Source organism: Heliconius melpomene, chromosome 12, assembly GCF_056956725.1.
Source record: "Heliconius melpomene rosina isolate 202511_hmr_F chromosome 12, ASM5695672v1, whole genome shotgun sequence".
NCBI classification, from domain to species: domain Eukaryota; kingdom Metazoa; phylum Arthropoda; class Insecta; order Lepidoptera; family Nymphalidae; genus Heliconius; species Heliconius melpomene.
Genome location: NC_140400.1, coordinates 13,162,008 through 13,184,632, shown reverse-complemented (window position 1 = coordinate 13,184,632; position 22,625 = coordinate 13,162,008). Strand labels below are relative to the sequence as shown.

The following is a 22,625-nucleotide window of genomic DNA, read 5'->3' as shown; positions in this document are numbered from 1 at the left end:
TAAACATAAATATAAATTAGAATTCAATTCTAGAATAACATATAATCAAGAGTTATTAATATTTTCATAGTTTTAAAAGACGCGAAATTTTAATGAAAAATCCATATATACCTTTTTGTTCCGCATTTTTTAAATGTTCTTGTTGCATCTTAAGACGACGTCGACGACTGTTTTGTAATTTTACAACTCCATATCCGGCGCCCGCACATAGTATCGGTACAAACGCTAAGATCAAGCAGGTATATATGTATGCGAACTCGTTTCCCTGTAAATATTATACCATTGAGACAGAAGAAGATTAAATAATATAGGAATAAAAATATAAAATTGTAAATTATCTTTTTTTGTTGATTCTCAGAATTAAGACTATTTTCATAAGGTATGAAATTCTGGCCTTACCTCAAAATAATCATATCCTTTAAGATATTTGCATGGTGCTAACTTTGAGGCGTTTAGCTGATATGGTTGTTTGCAGGGGTCACCTTCGGACCAATGAAACACGTCACGCTGGATATCGTTTGGACCCACTGCTGTACTGTTTACTATTATATCCCACATATTTATCCTTCGTAACTCTTCTATTTCTTGGGGTGTGAATATTCTATAATTGTTAAAGCATCTAAGTAAAATTTTGATATTAAACTTTTAAATATTTTGAATTTTGCGTCTGGTAAATATAATTTTTTTTAAAAAAGTTTTAAGCTCTACAGAAGTAAATGATCTATATAACATATTATCTCTTACCCATTTCCTTCATTTTCAAACCAAAACCTGTCTGCATCTCGTATTCTGGTAAACTGATCTATAATGATAGCTCTAAACAATTCTCCAGGGTGGCCGGTAGACTCAAGCATTCCACCTAAAAATAAGTTCAATTTAATATTTTAAATGTATACTTGAAAGATTTTAATTTCCAAGATATGATAATTAATTTAATTATATTTTAAATTTATACTTTTAATTTTATCAAACTTAAAAGTAAATAAATACCAATATAAACGTCGATGTTGTCAAGTTTGCCCTCGTATATCTGTATCAAATTCTGCAGCAAATCCGGGTTATCCTCAAAAAGTTGAGGATTGATTTCGTTGAAGGTCTTTATTCTATGAAGACCGAAATATTCCCTGTAATGTTATAATTTTAATATTAGTACAATAAATAATATGTAGTTACAATTTATTTCTATTTTAAGGTCGCCAGGTTAAACCATCTGCTGGAACAGGCCAATCAGTATATAATAATATTTGTATATTATAATATTAGGTATAGATAGAGCTTATAGTATTAAGATAAACGCTCGTAATTTTTTCTACAAATAAATTCAATTGATATATTAAAAATGGATTGCTTAGACAGTGACGATTAATATCCAGCAAGACAGAGGAAACCATGTCCAATTATATGTTAAGCTATTGGTGTTTAGTATTTACCTGGCAGTATTGTAATCAGGCAGGCCATTATCTCTTCCTCTCATGATATTCAAGGCACCAAGATCTCGTCTAGAAAACTCCATGGGTCCAAAGAGATTATCTCTAACATCTGAACAAAGGAGGGCATCTTCACGCTCTGATAACTGTGACGCCATGCCCATAAGAACCTCTTCTACAGGCACTTGCGACATTACATCCTTGAAATTAATTTAAAATTAAATTTTATGAATATATCGTGCTCTTTCGTAGAAAGCTTATTTATTTTAAACTTTCACTGTTTGAGTGCTATAAGTATATGTTATTAATTGCGATGCAACACAGTTCGCACTGTTCAGCCCGTTCGTGGGAAGCTGTGCTTGACGAAACGTTAAACGAATATAAAAATAGTAATCGTGATATCTTTAATTCCTACAGTAGGTAACTATAACTTTTTAAATTTTGAATTTCATATTTTATGTACATAGTCTTATTAAGACATGTAGGACTTGAATATAAAGAAACATTTTTTTATATATTTCTTCAAATAAATGTTGGAATACACGATTTAGTATTATTAATTACACCTACTACTTATTTCTATTTCATATGCTTTGAGTTAAACAGACCGAGGCTAGGACTTTATAAAAAATATAATGGGATCAGTGATTTTTCTTTAGTACACTACACACTACTTTCAATACATACTAAAAATAAACTAAACTTACAATCGTGAAGAATAATAATTGCGTTTCTGTAGTTTAAAATTAACTTTAGCTACGGAGTAACTACTATTTATATTTATTGAAAACTGCAACACGATTTTTTAAAAATATTAATAAGTATGATAATACTTTATGCAGGCCAAGGAAGAATTTTATGTAAATACAATATAAGGAAATATTGTTACTGAGAAAATTTTGAATATGAATATCATTTAAAGTAATTGAATAAGTTTCAAAACTCACGAAAAACCATTAAGATTAATGGTGAATCGCGTATAAAAAATCTATTTGTTTATAAACAAATAAATTTATATGCGATAATAGTACAAAATCATAATTTTTGTTTGTTATGATTATTTCAGCCAATATTTTTTACAATATAAAAAATAACAAGATTTACATACATTTCCATCCCACCAAGTCTGGCATAATCTTATTGCATCGTGACCTCCAGGGGCTCTACTGTATTTACAGTTCCTATCTCTCAATAATATAGCTGGCGGTACTAAAGTATGACCAAAGCGGAAGGCGGCCACTGCAAACGCATGCGTCACTCCTGGAGCTACTTCCGCTCGGTACCCCTTGTAAGGAGGAATTGGGACGCCTAGGAACGCTGGCACGTATTCGTATAGGATGATGTTCTAAAAAAAGGGAAAGTTGCACATTAATAGTTTTACATAAAATGCTTAATGTGATAGTGATAGTTTTGGTAAATATCGTTAAAGAAATCAATGTTAGAAGAAAATTAACGAATAATCGGAATTTTATACCTTATAGTATTTTAAAAATGACTACGTAAATAAATAATTTTATTTAAGTTATAGTTTATTAGTACCTGCAAGCTAGCAATAACAATTCTTCTTGCTCTTTGAAACAGTTGCTCGTCGCTCCAGTCCGGGTGCTGGCGATGTATCCGCGCCGCCACCACGTTGTGCCAGCGCATCAGCAGTATACCAAATGTGACCATAGCGGGATTCTGATTCGTTCGTGGATCACCTAAGACTGTAATAATTGTATGTTATTTTTTATGTTTATTTTTTTTTATTATAAAAAAAATGAAAGTCTATTGAGTTCATATTTTACTCCGCATAGGCAGAGAAAACGGCGTTAAGCCATTCAGTTCTCTGCTCGAATTCGAGATTTTGCGTGGGCGGAGATATTAAAATTAAATACTTTGTTTTTAGTCAGACGTTGTGTCATTTAGTAAATAATAATTTGCAAGCCATAATTAAGTTCAATCTCTTGAGGATATAGATTATTTATATTTTCTCGTTCTGGTACAAAGACTAAGCACGGCGTTATGTTTTGCTACTCAACAGACAATATCTCGAAATTAGCATGAAAAATGGGAAAAGGAGTGTTTTGACACTGGGTTACATGGCCTGAAATACGAGAAACAGTAAGAATTTTAAGAAAATTAAGCCTGGAAGCCTGTATTCTGTGTCTTAAGTTCATGTAGCGATTTTTACTGATGTTACTAGTTAAAACTAGTAAACTATTTATTAGTTTATAACTATTTATTAGTTGCTTACTTTAAATAAATAGTAAACTATTTATTTAAAGTAAGCAACTATGTAAAAATAATATGAATAATTTAGAAAAAAAATAACAAGTAAAAAATATTAATTTCTAAAATACTATTTTAGTTTATACGATAATATGTCTATCTGTCTGTAAGTTTATTACAATATAGACTTTATTAGGCTCGTAACTTCCCCGACCTTACCCTCATTCACGTTTCCCGTCAAACTCTAACAGTTTATTATCGCTTAACTCTAAACATTAGCGTGCGGGTTTCCGGTTGAGTGTATTTTATCACTATTTAATGCTAACCATACACAGACCATAGTAAAACAATTTGTATTTATGCAAGCTAAATACTTAACTTTGTCAGAATGTATGTATATACGGTGCTACTAGTAGTAGATTCGATTTTTACTCATTAATATTTGATATCCTATATCTTATAAAACAAAATCGCTTTTCGTGTCTGTCTGTTGTTTCTAACTCTTCTTCTTCTAAACCACCCAACGGATTTTGATGCAGTCTTCACCATTAAGTCGAGTGTTTTTCGTAGAAGGTTTATATATAGTTTATTATTTGTACATTCTTATGTAAATTAACATAAATACGATAAATGTGTATAAAGTCCTACCCGTTGAGACACTTTCGCGCATGCGCTGCTCTAATGGTAAGTACTACATGAAAAAAATGTACTGGAGTATTGTTCCTCTTAATAAGATCTACAAAAAAGTCCGCGAGAGCATATTCGTATCTTTTAAGAATAACGTGTAGTGATCATTTTTCTGTCTAAAAATAATAATTTAAATATATTTTTTATTGTGAGGGATATTTTTCCATAATGGTATTAATCCTTATCCTTTAAAATACTTTATTAATTTTCTACGTTAAACGAAGATAAAATTTGCTTTTTACAATATTTCGAAATTGCGAATAGTTTTACAGAAAAACGCATTTAATTATTGACACATCCCGCCGTTGACACATCAGCTGTATGTTACTCAAGTTTCACTTATCCCTTACTCTCAGCATATAAATAAGTACATTAGTTACGTTGGCCATTTAATGTAGACCAAAACTGTCTTTTACTGTTTTTCATTTTAATAAGTACTTTAGAAGTTGTTACAATATCAAAAAAATCCTTGCTGCGAAACGGCTCGCCACTCGCCATGCGTCCGCCGCGCCCGCTTGCCTTACACCAGGGTTTCTTAAACTATGGGTCGCGACCCCAACAGGGGTCGCGTAGCAAGATTCTGGGGTCGCGAGAGATTGAAGAGGTTTTACTTCTAGCAGTTTCAAACATTCCACCCAGATTTGATTTATTTTGAAAACAGATTATATATATATCATTAAATTTCTTACTTATATTTTAATTTAATACTTACCACGCAACTACTTGAATATATTCGAGCGAATTAAAACGGTCAGAATCCACTTTTATTTTTGAAACTATAATAAATAACATTTTATATTTTTTTGTGCAATTTTTGTATGTTTCAAAACGAATTCTAAAACTATATATTTTCATATGTATATTGTTACCTAATAAATAAATCATCAAAAAATATTAATTTATTTTTCTTTTATATTTGTATGGGGGGTCGTTAAGAAACTCGCAATCATAAATGGGGTCGTGAATGACAAAAGTTTAAGAAGCCCTGCCTTACACGCATCGGTGGTTCAGTGGTAGAATGCTCGCCTGCCACGCGGGCGGCCCGGGTTCGATTCCCGGCCCATGCATTCTATTTAATTTTCCTCACAGGCAGCCACGTCGTGCTTGCTTTTCATCAGGGACAGAATACCCCCTTCAGCATTAACCACAAGCTCGAAAAAAAAAAACCCGGCTGCCTCTATAGCAACGAAGATTTAGTTAGATGCGTTTGCACGTATTGGATAATTGGAGTTGAATGTATTATTTAAGCGCGATATATTTGGTTTCACATTTTTTGTAGTAGTTAGTAGTAGGTAGGTTTTTGTTTATAATTTCTTCCGTTTAAAAATAGTCATTTAACTATCTAAAAATAGTAATTTAAATATATTTTAATAAGTACTTGAAAAGATTAGTAGCACAGATTTAAAATTACGGTGCTTACTAAAAAATCCTTGCTGTGTAAAACAATTGGAAAATCCTTATTGAAACTACAAAAATGCGGGTTGCATTAGGATTTAATTAATTTTCACATTATCTTAAGTGCTTTGCAAACATACATTATATGAATAATCCAGTAGTTAAAGCGGGCGAAGCCGCAAGAGGGTCGCTAGTTATTAATATATTAAAAAAATATTGTTAATACAAAATTAAAAATAGATAAAAAATAGAAATATACTTACGGAATAATCTCTCTGGACTGAGCATCCGCATGTAATGAGGCACCGGGTTATTAAAGAGTGGCACACGTTTCTTGTTGCGTAAAGGCAACCCTCCTTCGCTTGCAAGACTACCATTCTGTAATGTTTATTTGAGATTAATTTTCTACAATTATAAAAACCTTTATATACTAAAATAGAATCTTAAATATTTATTATGTCACATAATGTATCCCGATGCGAGAATCACGAAACATATTTTTTTGGTTTCAGGAACCTGGAAACCGAGTATTTTGAGACTTCGTTCCCATTAAAATACTTGCGTTCCCCATTTTACACCCTATTCTAGAGGCATCTCATGTTGAGTGGCAGAACTCAAGTTACCAGTAAATTAATATGTTAAATATTGTATTTTCTGAAATCGGACCCACAACCTGTCGTGTTAACTGCGTAATCGCCTTAATACAATTCGTATCGCAATATAATATGTAAACCATAGAACTACACTTAAATTATATTTATAAATTAAAGTTAGATAAAAGTAAGAAATAATATTAAACTGGGTATTGATTAAAATCCTACTGCACATAAGTATTTCGCTCAAAAGGCAATGACCTGTCACATCCAGTTACTGCACCGAGTCAACCTGTCAAGTGTATCGATAATTGGGCAATAGACTTGAGACTTGAGATAGCAATGTATTAAGTAGCTATCGCGATTGGGCTTGATCGTCCACTAGATATAGCTCTTATATAGCATTTATAGCTAACTATGGTTATTTGTAAAGGCATAATATAAATGTACTCTTTTTATCTAATGAACAATTTTATATTTGTATTTTTCATGGAATGCAAAAAGCAAACGAACGTATGGGTCACCTGCTGCTAAATGATCCACACCACTCACGATAAGTTGTAACACCAGTGGACCTACATTGCCAGCCGGCATTCAAAGGGGCCTAAGTTACATTTAGTAGACTCAAGTAAGCTTAAATACCATTCCCACCATCTAGATGCGACCTACTGTGCGGTAAAAAAAATCGGCGGCAGCTACCAGGTCAAACAGTATACAAGATTAGACTAAACTGAAAAGCGCAATATAGCATAGTGCATCCAGTAGGCGATCTACCGAATATATAGATATATGCATATAAGTACGTATAGGCATATGAATGTACATAAAGAGGCAGGCGTGGCTGCTGGTGGCACCTGAAATGACCTCATTGCATTCACCCAGGCCTCGCTTGTGCTGTACACGAAGCTGCCGTCGATCCACGACGTTATCTGGTTTATCTGGAACAAGACATTTTTAATGACATAAAAAATATTTAATTTAATTAGGAGGCCGTCATGGTGCAGTCATGTGACTGCAACGCGACTGTTGTGGGTTCGATTCCCACTGGAAATAAATTATTATTTATTAATATTTTAATTTCCACGCTCTGGTACCAAGACAATGACTCTAGGGAATGGAGCGTTTTTTGTTAACATTAGGTTCCTTCTGCCTAACTTGCTTACGGAATAGAGTATGTGAAAAAAATATTTTAATAAGCGGTAGGAACTCGAGCTAAACGTTATAAACTTATAAGTATTTAACTTTTGCATGCTTCATGAAAAGTTTGAAATAATAAACGACGGATGAATTTTCTACGCAAAGTATACCTAGGTGCTATTATATTAGCTCTATTACAGCTACGCTTACGCTACGCTTTATGCCCACATGTACCACCAAGGTAGGCAGAGGGAGCCTAGTGTTAAGTCACTGCACCCCACTTTCCGCCAAATTCTGGACATTGTTTGCTTCGTTGCGGATCTCAACGCCGCAAGGTAAGAGTATAAAGTAAAAAAAATACATATACGTGTAGAATTTTTGAAGATTTGTATTATAGAATTATTAGAGATTTTTTTCTATTTATTAATTTAATATTTACACAGAGGCCTAAAGCAAGCAGAAATATAACGTAATTTATATTCAATTAACATCCTGCGACAGGTACGGAGTGTTTGAACTTTATGTCGCGGTGGCCAATGTCGGGTCGTATTTGATGATAATCAATACAAAGTATTCAGATGCGATCTAGGTTAGAAGGTGCCATTAGATTTTATTGCCTAGAATTCGGCCTTCATTTATAGTATACGGTACCGATACGGTACGGTACGGTATACGGCATATACATTAAATTGAGAAATATATTGTATTTTATAAAATTTACGTAAGTTTAGTAAGCAAGTTTGCTTATCTCAGTTGTTTTAATATTTTGTCATAAATGGGTTTGTGAGCCTACACGATTTTATGATATAAGGACATGATTTTTAAATACAAATAATCAGCTTCACGCTGTATCTAGCATACAGCAGCGTAGGTAGAGGGAACCGAATGTTAAGACACTCCGTTCTCCACTTTGCGTAGAATTTTTTGCCTTGGCGCCAGAGCGATAAAAATAATATATTAATAAATAATAATTCATTCCATTGAGTGGAGATCAAACCCACTACCGTTGCGTTACGGTCACACCCTTTTGCCACTGCGTCACTACGGCCTCACTTTACAGCAATACTACTTTTAAATTAGTTTATACCTAAATGTTATAATTTAATTAATAAGGAATACAGTACTTACTTGTTCCCGTGGACTATTAGGGCTTTGTCCAGTAGATCTGTCGTACGCAGCTCTATGGAAAGGCATGTACATAGCTCCGCGGCACTCCGGGTCGTACATGTGATCGCATTGGTCTACTGGAATCCTATGCTGCTCAATCGGACATCCGGATTCTGAAGCCATCACTATTTCACCAGTGACCACTTGACCTATAGCAAGGGGTAAATAAATATTTGATAATATATATAAAAGGTTCATTGTTTATAATGAATAATTTAAAAGGTAAATTATAAAGGACTATTTTTACTATTACTATGACTACTATTATTTTTTTAATATGGCTATATTTCTTATTGTTCTTTAAAAAGGCATAAATATTGCATACGAGCAAATTAAAACTAACTTAACTTATATATTTAAGCAAAGCTAAGCATGTATTTATGTTGCTTAGAGATACTTCTACTTACCAAAGAATGCCAGTAGAGCTGTTCTATTCGCCATTGATGGTAACCCATCCTGTCCCCGCATAAAGATCTTAGATAACGTCCTGGCTCCAGGTCTGTCTACTCCTGCCATCATGTACACTCCATCAGCATACGAAGCTGGAGTTTTTCGCGTAAGTCGACTACCTGGGGATAAGCATCTATGTTAATGCAATACTACAAAATGCATTTTTTATTTGTTATCATCATAAATTATTTTTTATTAATAAAAAATGCAATTAAGTTAAGATGCAATTTTCATAAAAAAAAACGTTGAAATCATGGATAATATAAGCGAATAAACTTTTAAGTAAAAATATAAGATTACGGATGGTGATAAAGTGGGAAATAAGGAAGACCAAGTTTGCTTAATAAAAAAAAAAACTTCTATCATTATAATGTCATCGAGTTATTTAACCTTGCTTGCAGGACATCCCGTTCAGTTTTTAATTAAAATTGTATTTATGTCTCTACTTTGCCTCCACTTAGACCATTTATTGTGGTATATTTCAACCCATTTACATGTTTTAAAGATTACTAGTGGACCCGAACGCGGCTACGCCCGCTTGAACTATACGAATATTTATTAAATATATTTATTTATGAAATTATTTTCAGTTTTCAATAGAGAGTTGCGTTAAGCAAGTTCATTTTGGGTGACGTTTTCTAACAACAAACTTTGCAAATCGTTGCTTAGCAACGGTCGGATAGCGACGGTTGTTATTAACATGGTGGAATAAATTGCATGTCAAATTAATAAGTATTTTAATATATTGGTATATATCGAAAATATTACAAATATGAGAAAAAAACATCTTATGTTCTTCCCGAGACCCTCAAGTATCTCTATATGAGTATTTTATCACAATTAAATTAGCGGTTTGGCCCTGCTTGCGTAAAAGACAGACAGACAGACAGAGTTACTTTCGAATTTATAATATAGGTATGGATTACATATTAACTCTTGGCTTGAGATAAACGCTGTGTTCTTAATGCTAATAGTTATACTAATTATAAATGGCAATATATTAATTTATTGATATTTTTTCTTTTAACTTATTGTGGCCAGCCGTGGCGTGGCACAAGTGTGTGACAGTAAACGCGACTGGTTGTGGGTTCGATTCTCACTCGAGGAAAGGAAATATTTATTTAAAATTATATTTTGTTTGGTGTAGAGACACAAAACGGCGTTGAGTTCTGTCACTCGACATGATGCTTGAAATTCAGACGAACAAAAATTTTCATATAATTATTGTGCCTTACTGTCTGGCTTAGAGAAGTTGGCAAAGTTATTTTCTGTGTAAAGAAATTCTTCTATTGTGTGTTGTTTGACAAGTATCGAACCCACAACTATCACACTCAAATATCAAATATCAAACAGACAGACGCAACAGCATAGAAAACTAAAGTCACGACGACGACCTCGATTCTATGTTATTTACATTATATTTTAAGGAGTCATATGCCAAAAATATTAAATGACCAAAGTATGGCGATTATCGCCAGACGTTCGATCAAATAATATAAATGCTGGCTGTTTCGTGATTGATAGTCAATAATAGGTCTGGCAAATAATTAAGGTGCGCGTGATCTTTGATTCTTTGGTGGCGTAATGCCCATTCGTTCAATCGACATGAACTTCGAATTAGGAGCGAGGAGATCTTCGAGCAAGACGTTCTTGTGTGGCTTGTGTGTAAACCTCAACCTGAATCAGCTTCACGCTATATCCTGCGTATTATAGGGTAGGCAGAGGAAACCTAGTGTTAAAACACTCTAATATCTACTTTCCGCGCTTTTGCCTTGGTAACAGAGCAAATTCACTCCCCCGACGGGGAATCGAACCCACAAGCGTTGCGTTACAGTCACACGCTTGAGCCTCTGTGCTACGACGCGACGGCCTCAATACAATAATTAATTTAAGTTGAATAAAAATGAAAACTTCTTTTTAAGATGTAAAATCAGTAATAGCTACTGCTAAGTTAACTCTTATATAAAAATTTTAGGAAACCTTTTTCCTTCGTTTTCTCCATTTAATACTTAATTACTATATAAATTTATCATTCACAAATAGTATACGTAGAGTCTAACTTAAGTGCTTATACCGCTGAATCATTAAATCCTTAGTGATTTAACACTTATGCCAGTCATATGTAAATAATCTAATTCATATTCGCATAAATTTCACAATATGTTTACTTAACTACTTAATTACATTATATTTACGTGCAATTAGCTTTGACAGGTAGGGCTTGCTTTACGTATGCAAATATTTAAATATTAATAGTCTTAAATTGACATATTAAATGGTCTATCAAAAAAAAATATTGCCTTAGTTTACACGAGAAGAATCAACTTGTGGAGAATGGAGAAGATTACAGGTTCTTGAAACTTTAGCCTGAAACTGATTTAATACATTTAATTTTTAGTTTTTACGCAATCATTAATACTAAAATTGTGTCATTTATGTCTTGACAACATTTGCTCCTATTTTAAAGTCCATTTAGATTTCTTAATAACTCAATCAAATTATAAGTGCAACTAAAGAAAATTAAATTGCCCAATCCTACAAATGACAAATTCATAAATTGTTTATCTGGACGTTTTATCTGCGTCTGTCTGTTGATAAATGATGTAACGTATCACAATTCAACACAGCTTTCCAACACCGCAACATAACGCAATTGCAGTATATTAAGCAGGTCAATAGATAATAATTATAGGCATATTTTACAGGTATTTATCACACGAGAATCTGACGCAGATGGTAAGGATCACAGTTATTTGCTGATTGCTTTTGAAAGCTAAGCATCGTTCATAGTTTTAAAAAATGTAATTTTGTATTTTTTTAGCGTCACATTGTTTCCCGCACTGCCGCAAACAGAAAGATCTAAGTGTTAAGACACTCCGTTCCCCGTTTTCCGCTGAATTCTGGAGGCATTGCATGTCGAGTGACGGATGTGAACACCGCGCTTTGCCTCGACACTAGAGCGAAGGAATGAATACATTAAATATTTTATTTTCGGTTGTGGGTTCGACCACCACTCGGGGGAGGTCCGCTCTGGTACCAATGCGAAAGTGCGGCGTCAAATTACGCCACTCAACACGCAATACCTCGTAAATCCGGCAGAAAATGGAGAACGGAGTGTCTTAACACTAAGTTCTCTCGGTCTATACCATATGCGGGATACAGCGTGAAGCTGAACAAGAACAACAAAAAATTGTGCGCTTAAATTGCGTTAAAATGTTTAGTTATGTGAACTAAACATTTTAACCATATAAGCAAGCCAATATTTATAACTCTACCGCAAAATGAATATCATAATTAATGATGTGGTTCTAATTTCTACATTCAATTAACATTATACATACTAAACCCAACATCAGCTACGTTATTTAATTTCAAGGCGACGACTATAAATCATGTTGCAAAAAATGAGACATGAACCGCGTCAGTTTAAATCACGACAGCTGACTGACATAGACTGCTAGTCGTTAACTTGATATCAGATATGTCAGTAAAGTAAGTATACGATACACTCCAATATACAACCTTGTGGTAAGTAAAGCTTACAACCTTACCACAATAGGATGTCAAATAGATCAATTCGCGACTCCAATTTGGTAAATTAATCTAAGTTGCGTTCATAGTGGATAATTGAGATTTTTTTAAGTACATATACATATTATTTAGGCCAGTCCTGGCGCAGGTGGCAGGTTCTGGGTTCGTTCCCCATTTAAGGGAATGCATTATTATTTGTTATTATTTTAATTTCTTCTGGCCTTAATTAAGGCAAAAGCCAGGCGAAATAATTCGGCGGAAAGTCGGAAACGGAGGGTCTTACCATTAGGTTCCCTTTGCCTACTGTGCTTCATGCTGGATACAGCGTGAAGCTGATTTATTTTTATTTTTTTACTTAAACATTTAAAAAACTTACCGATTGAACCCCAATCGGGATAGGCTCTGTTGTTAAACCAGCCATCATAGCGCTGCTTTTCGTAATATATCTCTGTAAAATAAAATGTGAATAAGAAAAAGAAGAAGAGAAAACAGTTTTAATTGAATAAAAAATTGAATAAAAAATGGTACGAGTCACTGAGCTTTTTAACTCAGTTATAATTTTCTCAGTTATAATGACATAAGAATAATCATTATTAATGATTAAAGTGAAAAGTTAAGATCAAATTGATCTTATGCTTTATTAGAAGACCAAAATTATGGGGTAGTTTTTGTAATTATATCAAAATATTATTCTTCACTAGAAGACTTGCGTACAGATTACAAGTAAGAAACACTTATTAAAATTTAATAGGTAACATTTGAAGAGTAGCTATACTCTTCAAATGCTATTTTACGGTATCTTATTAACTCGAAAAAGTAAAAGCAAACTTATTGTATATAGTATGAATGTTATTGATACATATTACTGCAATAAAAATCCTTGCTTTTTTTGCTTCACTCACGACTTAACATATTGAGGGTACTAGCGACTAACATTACATTTGAAACGGATACAGCCCGTACCACCTGCACAATTAATATTTAATTCTAATACATTATATAATATGTTTAAAGTAATTAAGATTACTCGCGTTTAAAATTACTCTACAATATTAATGGAATGCTTGTAATTTAAGCATTAACACTGGTTTCAAATATATATATTTTTTATATTATTAGAATATCTGCATTGGTAACATATTCAGGCAATCTGTGTCATTTTTATTCTATTTTGTAATGTTGATCGATTATATGTAAAACGTTTTTTGTTATATTTATATTCATGTTTATTTGAAAATTTCTAAATAAAATATCATCATCATCATCATCAGCCTGTCCTCGTCCACTGCTGGACATAAGTCTTTTTTTTTGGAGAGAAATAAAATATATATATATATATTTAATTTAAAATATATCTTTTCACATATAACAATTTATAGGTAATATGGGAGTTATTAAAATTATATAAAGTACTTATTATTTGGGATGTGACGATGCACAGCATCTGTGAGAGGGCGCTGTATACTTCCCTTTGATTATCCAATGATGTTCACTTCCGGTGGTGGTTTTCGACCAATCAGCGATTTGGAAGTCACGTGGTCCCAGGTGGTAGGGCGCTGGTTTGAATAAAAGCTGCACCGCTACGCTTCTAACCTCATAGCGTCGTTATTTCCCAATCGGAGTAAAATTGCTGCAAGTGAAGTGTTATAACGAAGAAATGGAGGAGCATAATCAGTGCAACAACGCGGTTCCGGGTCACAGTAGTGCGGTCGAGGACTCGGAAGCGGGCTTGGCAGGATCGGCATCAAATCGCAGGCGTCGTTCTTCATCAGCAAGTTCAAGTTCGTCGACATGTGGTTCGTCATCAGAGGTAAAAAGGAGGAGAACAGGTGAGTCATCTCTTGATATTAAGAATCTTGTTGACCAAATATCTCTATTAAATAACATTTTATTACAAAATATCGGTTGTAATAAATCATCGACGCCGAGCACTAATGTCCTGCCAAGCCCGCATGCAACAGAACCCACACCAGGACCTAGTACAGCGCTGGAGGTTCAGTTAATACAACCTATTAACCCTGATAATAGTCTTGTTCCGTGCTTGAGATTAAGTGAGGTAAAAACGGCAGCTAAAGATCCTAAAGTACCGGAAGCTAAGCCGGAAAATTTGAGAAGGCTTCAAGGTCTGCAAAAGTTTGGTCAGAGAGCATGGAAAGATGTGCGATATGTAGATGCATTAAAAATTCATAGCGCCACGCCAGGTTTTACTGACTTAGAAATTAACGATGAGCTAAGACAATTTGCAAAGAACAAAGATTATGTAGTAAGTTCAGAGAGAATATTGGCTGCTTTATGTAATGCTTTAATTTCTCAGAGAGATTTATTAAACCATAGTTTACAAGAGTTTATCAATTGGTCAGCGTCACCTAATATTACATTATCTCCATCAAGTCTATATGACAAGCTATTGGAGTTCTTCCGTCCCTCATCGAAATTTCATAAAATAAGTGAGGAGATAATGCAGCTTGTTTGTGGAAAGCGAGCGGAATTCATCGAAGTTCGTCGGGAGCGTATCCTAGGTGAACTGTCGAACAGGAACCTACGTGAGGGTCTGCGAAAGATTCCTCCCAGTACTACACACTTGTTCGACCAAGAACAATTGCAGGTCTATATTCGCAACACGGGTGGACTAGACAAGTGGGTTCGTCCGTGGTTTGACTCTGCGAAAGGTCAAACGGTCAAAGTAAGCAAGGCACCTGAAAGCGCTTTGGTTGGGGTGCGGAGCGCTAGAGGTCATCGGAACCAGCCCTTTCGCCAAACATCAAATAGGCGAAGAAATCAAGTTACAGCGGATTCATCTAAACAGAGCTTTAAACACAGGAAGAGTAATCCCAAGTTCAATAGAAAAGATAAACATGTTAGTTGATTCTCAACGGGCACAATTTTATGGGGGCTGCCTCCGAGCGTATCGGAGGCAGTGGCAGATGCTTGGGGCTCCGAAGGCCCTTCTCGGTTTAGTCACGGGAATGCGTCTGCCATTTACCTCCAAACCGCCGATGATTCTGCCATCAGAAAGAGTTGTCAGGCGGTGCGAGACTGCACGATCACAGGATATGTCAACTCAGATAAAGGAACTATTGGAAAAAGGCGTACTGGAGATTGTAAATCCGAAAGAGGCGGGTCCAAGTTTCTTTTCGACAATGTTTGTAACAAAGAAAAGCAACGGATCAAAGAGGCCGGTATTCAATCTAAGACGTCTCAACCAGTATATAGTTCCGAAAACTTTCAAACTAATCTCTCAATTCCAAGTTCCTCAGTTCTTACAAGAGGGGGATTGGATGGTAAAAATGGACCTGACCTCGGCTTATTTTCATGTGAGCGTCATAAAGAGGCATCGAAGGTTTCTGCGGCTGATTTACAACAAGGTGATCATGGAGATGACGTGCCTCCCTTTCGGGCTGTCGTGTGCCCCCAAGGTATTTTCGTCGCTCACAAACTGGATAGCGCAGTACCTTCGATCCAAGGGTATGCGAGTGATAGTGTATCTGGACGATTTTCTCGTAGTAAATCAATCGAGGACTACTCTTCGCACTCACGTGCAAATAGTGATCAAATGCATGGAGTCTTTAGGTTTGACTATAAATTACAAGAAATCTGTAATCGAACCAACTCAGAAGATCGAATTTTTAGGCGTGATATGGAACACTCTGGTGAATTACAAAGGCTTACCAACGCAAAAAATCTGCAAAATATTATTAAGGACAGAGAGAGTGCTCCGAATACAGAAGATGTCTATAAAGGAAGCACAGATAGTTCTAGGGATGTTGAACTTCGCGTCCTTCGTAGTACCAAGGGGACGTCTTCACTGCCGTCAGCTGCAACTGCTGATACGGCAGCATGTGGATCAACCAGCCGGAGGGAAGGTGGAAGTAACATCACCAGTGATAGAGGATTTACTATGGTGGAATACAACACTGAAAAGCCCTTTGGCCCGGAGCAGGTTACACAATCAGTTGATACAGCATTTCCTGACTACAGATGCAGCAGATTTCGGGTGGGGGGCACACTTAGACGATCAGATGATATCAGGAAAATGGGAATGCAATCAGAAGAATTGGCATTCCAACCGAAAGGAAATGTTTGCAATAATAGCAGCAGTCAAGTACTTCAGGTTACAACTCAAGGGTTCTCACTTACACCTTCAATCAGACAATCGAACGGTAGTAGCCTACGTGCAAAAGGAAGGAGGAACACGATCGACAGCACTCCTGCACATGACTTATCAGTTAATGAAGTTGTTGGACAAAGAAAGCATAATCATGACGGCAGAACACATACCGGGAAGGTTCAACAGTGTTGCAGACAGGTTGTCCCGTGGAAAGATTATATCAGAGTGGCACCTTTTGCGACCCGCTCAGAGGAGGGTGTTTCAAAAATTTGGGACGCCGCAGATAGATCTTTTTGCGAGCAAGGAGACGAGAGTGGTGAAAAGGTACGTTACCAAAGATCATCGGGATCGATCAGCAGACTTCTGCAATGCCTTCAGTCGTCCATGGCAATACAATCTAGCGTGGATTTTTCCGCCGCCAAGTCTAATACCACGGGTTCTTCACCACCTGAACTCGGCCCAAGGGATATATTTAATAATAGCACCAATGTGGCGGAGAGCGTATTGGCTACCCGACCTACGACGGCGAGCAGTGAGCAGGCCCATGAAAATCGAGAACTTAGATCAAGTGTTGATAGATCAGAGCACCGGTCTCCCTCCTCCTCTCGTTCACGAAATGGAATTCTTCGCCTGGAAGATAGCAGCTGGGGTAATATCATAGAAAATTGGTCAATAGCTGAAAAATTACTCTTAAAATCAGGATGGAGGGAATCAACCCTTAAAACTTATGGGCCGGCGTGGTCTCGTTGGTTAAAGTTTTGTTATATAAATAAATTCAATGCCAAGGTCCCTAATGGTATTAGTCTATCAAGGTTCTTAGCTTTTCTTCATTTAAAAGAGAGGTTAGCCTATCAAACAATACTCTTACATAAATCAGTGGTTCTAACTTTCGGCCAGTTAAATAGTAATGATAATTTAAATTCACACTTTCTGGTACGACACATTCTAAAGGCTATCTCTCTTCAGAGTCCTAAACCACAAAAATGTCCTACATGGGACCCAAGCGATCTACTGGCTTGGCTGCAACGGTGTCCTCCGGTTAACAATAATAATTTATATGAAGCCTCTCGAAGATGTGCTTGTCTTTTATTATTAGCATCTGGTAGACGTGTTCACGATCTTACCCTTCTCAGAATTTCGAAGGGCAATTTTATTGACATCAAGGACCATGTAATTCTATATCCAATTTTCGGTTCAAAAACAGACACAGCTACATACAGGCAATCTGGGTGGAAGCTATCTTGTCATCCCAATCAGAACGTGTGCCCAGTATACTGGATTAGGAAGGTAATTCAATTGGGCAATCAAAGGAGAACGGTTGAGTGTAAGGACGCCTTATTCGTGTCAACTCGAGGACCTACCCAGAGTGCGTCACGTACCGTTATTGGAAACTGGGTGAAAAGCTTATTAAAAGAGGCCGGCATCTCGGCACCCTCAGGGAGCTTTCGCTCAGCCGTAGCTTCATTAAATTGGTATGAAAATTTCCCCTTAGAAGAAATTCTCAATCGTGGTAATTGGCAAAGTTCAAATACCTTTGCAAAATTTTACTGCAAACAAATGATAAGTAGACCTAATACACAAGGTGTGAATAATCTTGCAAATAATTTTGATCCAGTACAATAATGAATTTAAGGAAATAAGGGTGATTTACTTTGGTTAATTCTTTGTAATTATTAGGTAATAAATCAATTTTACTCATATACAATGTTATCATTTTATGATCATTCTGCCATCTTACTAACTCTGTTGTAAGTTTAATCACATAGCGTCGTGCGTGGTCACCAGGAGTTATAAACACGTCTCTCACAGATGCTGTGCATCGTCACATCCCAAATAATAGTACAAGTTTTACATAACAATAAAACTTGTATTATTGTGGAGAGACGATGCACAGCATCATTTTAAGGCTCCTGGTGAGAATCTGCTATGAGGTTAGAAGCGTAGCGGCGCAGCTTTTATTCAAACCAGCGCCCTACCACCTGGGACCACGTGACTTCCAAATCGCTGATTGGTCGAAAACCACCACCGGAAGTGAACATCATTGGATAATCAAAGGGAAGTATACAGCGCCCTCTCACAGATGCTGTGCATCGTCTCTCCACAATAATACAAGTTTTATTGTTATGTAAAACTTGTACTATTTTTATTTATTATATTTAGTATGTCGTATTTGGATAAAATATAAAAAACATAACAGATATACTAAATGTTTACAATTTGACTTATAAATATAAAATTATATCTCCTAGATATTTGTAATTGGTTTGAAATAACATCGGAACGTGTGAACGGTTATAAAACTTCGTGCATAAGTTGTCAAATACGATCAAGTTATAATAATAAAAACGCCTGCGTTCCACAAAATTAAAATCAGCACCATTTTTTTTTGCTATACAGCAAAATATTTAGTTTCTTAATTTAGTGGGGAAGGCAGTGGCTTAATGGGAACAAATTGCCTTTACACTACGTTCCCAGATCCTCTCATCCTACCCTGCTTTGAATGTGATGCAACGTGATGTTGAAAAGAAATCTGTCGATGCAAACTAACTAAGCAAACATCAACAGGTGGCTTACGAAATTGAATTATATTGTTATCTTTACATTTATAAGTTATTTAGACATACAATAGAAAGGCTGATAATGTCATAAGTTGTCACCACCAACTTCTCGTCGAGCGGTGGGCGTGACATGGGACTCACATATGGTTATGAAATAGATATGTCAACAGGTACATGATGAATGGTAAGAGATCGAAGAATTGATTTCGCGGTTTATTAATACACTGTACATTCCTTCGGCTTTCTTACGAAATATGAAATGCATATTAACTTTACTTAGTGCTTCTATACAGATATAATATACATATGAAAGAATGAAGCCTTTTTAAATATTAGATCGGACTCTATCAATGAACCTGATTCTATAATATTTTCAAATAACACATTTATTGTTTTAAATGAATTGAAATCTAATATGACACAGCTATTAAAAGACAATTTATTATTTCGTAAATCAATTAAAATGTGATATATTAAACTTTTGTAAAACGAACGTACATCAATAAATTAAATGTAACCTTATAGCAACGTCGTATGCTTGCAATGAAATAGAATCAGATTATAACTTAAGAATAATAAATTTTGTATGGAAGTGTCAGCTCATGCACTCGCGAACTCCTAAGTAGGTTAAAGCTATACAGACACGCAACGGTAATGACTTAAATCAAATGCAGGTAGATAAATTATGATTTATAAACTGTAAGTCAACATTAATTAAATTCATATTTCATTTTATTTTAATCACAGCAGGGAAAAATACTTATATGTTTGACGTTTTTGCAGAAAAAAAAACAATCCCTGCCTTTAAAGAACAATTTATTCTTATATAAATATTAAACATACACCTGTAAAGGCTAATGCAACTATGTAACAGATATTTTTAGTATTTATTTTTAGCTTTTATATTACTATTTTACGTACACAGCTTTTGTAAGTTTTTTAATGCCAGAATATTTTTTTACGAATCAATTAACCTGGGCTAATTAGTACAAAAACTTGTTCAATTAGTTGGATGAGCATTTTTTTAAAGGTAATGTTCACTTATTGTAAATGGCATTCATATGTTTTTTATTATATATAAAAACAAATCCGGTATCATCAAGACAGATCAATTATTATTATAATGGGTACATGTCGTTTTTTGTAACAAAGCTTAGTGAGATCATAGCAACTAAACTGCATGCTGCCTTACAAAATTATCGATTATGTTTTTTATTAATAACTAGCGACCCCCTTGCGGCTTCGCCCGCTTTTACTACTGGATTATTCATATAATGTATGTTTGCAAAGCACCTAAGATAATGTGAAAATTAATTAAACTCTGATGCAACCCGCATTTTCGTAGTTTCAATAAGGATTTTCCAATTGTTTTACACAGCAAGGATTTTTTAGTAGGTACCGTAATTTTAAATCTGTGCTATTAATCTTTTCAAGTACTTATTAAAATATATTTAAATGACTATTTTTAGATAGTTAAATGACTATTTTTAAACGGAAGAAATTATAAACAAAAGCCACCTACTAATAACTACTACAAAAAATATGAAATCAAATATATCGCGCTGAAATAATACATTCAACTCCAATTATCCAATACGTGCAAACGCATCTAAATCTTCGTTGCTATAAAGGCAGGCGGGTTTTTTTTCGAGCTTGTGGTTAATGCTGAAGAGGGTATTCTGTCCCTGACGAAAAGCAAGCACTACGTGGCTGCCTGTCAGGAAAATTAAATAGAATGCATTGGCCGGGAATCGAACCCGGGCCGCCCGCGTGGCAGGCGAGCATTCTACCACTGAACCACCGATGACTGCTCATGACGCGCTTGTATAAGCAAAACGTCGCGGCGCGTTTCGCAGCAAGGATGTTTTGATATTGTAACAACTTCTAAAGTACTTATTAAAATGAAAAAACAGTAAAAGACAGTTTTGATCTACAATAAATGGCCAACGTAACTAATATACTTATTTATATGCTGAGAGTAAGGGATAAGTGAAACTTGAGTCGGCACAGCTGATGAGGCAACGGCGTGATGTGTCAACAATTAAATGCGTTTTTCTCTAAAACTATTCGCAATTTCGAAATAGTGTAAACAGCAAATTTTATCTTCGTTTAACGTAGAAAATTAATAAAGTATTTTAAAGGATAAGGATTAATACCATTATGGAAAAATATCCCTCACAATAAAAAATATATTGAAATTACTATTTTTAGACAGAAATATGATCACTACACGTTATCCTTAAAAGATAAAAATATGCTCTCGCGGACTTTTTTGTAGATCTTATTAAGAGGAACAATACTCCAGTACATTATTTTCATGTAGTACTTACCATTAAAGCAGCGCATGCGCGAAAGTGTCTCAACGGGTAGGACTTTAGACATATTTATCGTATTTATGTTAATTTACATAAGAATTTACAAATAATAAACTATATATAAACCTTCCCTGAGAAATACTCGACCTAATGGTGAAAACCGCGTCAAAATCCGTTGGGTGGTTTAGAAGAAGAAGAGTTAGAAAGTTCAGACAGACACGAAAAGCGACTTTGTTTTATAAGATATAGGATAATGATTCAATAGTTTTATATAGTAAAAAAACATATTATTTAAATTGTTCGATAATTTATATTAATTTCCGTTTAGCATTATTTTATTTTTATTATATTTAGTGTCCACGGACGCGTTTACTAATGCGGATCTAGATTTTAAGTGTCGTAAATCGATATTTTATGGTTAAGAATTTTATTTTTATATTCATTGTGAGGACGAGTAATATATTATGAAGAAAAATCTTTGAAATATTTATTTTATATGTTAGCAGATACCTCAGGTTATTACGTTTTTAATTGATTACACAAGGAAGTCGTCGTTAGCATATTGACATTATGTACATGTGCGTATATTACGCACATCTTGTTTAATAACTTCAACCTCTGTGGTAGAAGTAGATTTATCTTTTTACTAAAGTTTTTCATCTAAAGGCAAAAAAGATGAGAGAGTGGAAAATATTAATATTAATATTCGCCTCGTATTTGTATAATATTGCATAGTTCTTTGTACCTATTTTCTTCCTCTTACAAAAATACCTGTACAAACACTCCCTACAGTCACTTCAGGTACGTATCAATTACAATTAGAGACATATTTACATATAAATATGTAATATAATATATTCCTACATGCTTATGCTATTTGTATTCTTTATAATAAAATAAGGCAGTCGTGGTTTAGTAGAACGGTATCTGACTGTAATCGTGATGGTTGTGGATTCTTTTTCCATTCAATCAAAAATTTAAACGGAAAAAGTGACAATGGGGAGTTTTGATGTGTCTCTTTACCTACTATATAATGCTGGGAAAAG

At 34.8% G+C, this 22,625-nt stretch overlaps 1 protein-coding gene across 1 annotated transcript in view; it reads right to left on the bottom strand.

The window, feature by feature from the left end:
- Duox (dual oxidase) overlaps positions 1-22,625 on the bottom strand; it is a 38,721-nt gene that overhangs the window by 7,434 nt on the left and 8,662 nt on the right. Inside the window, exons 3-14 of the mRNA XM_085194324.1 lie at positions 12,975-13,046; positions 9,025-9,186; positions 8,579-8,766; positions 7,168-7,251; positions 5,984-6,098; positions 2,967-3,133; positions 2,536-2,772; positions 1,431-1,627; positions 991-1,124; positions 745-859; positions 400-601; positions 112-265 (exon numbers count right to left, since the gene is read on the bottom strand). Of these exons, the coding sequence (XP_085050450.1) occupies positions 112-265; positions 400-601; positions 745-859; positions 991-1,124; positions 1,431-1,627; positions 2,536-2,772; positions 2,967-3,133; positions 5,984-6,098; positions 7,168-7,251; positions 8,579-8,766; positions 9,025-9,186; positions 12,975-13,046 (1,827 nt within the window). The remainder of the gene's footprint in view (positions 1-111; positions 266-399; positions 602-744; positions 860-990; positions 1,125-1,430; positions 1,628-2,535; positions 2,773-2,966; positions 3,134-5,983; positions 6,099-7,167; positions 7,252-8,578; positions 8,767-9,024; positions 9,187-12,974; positions 13,047-22,625) is intronic.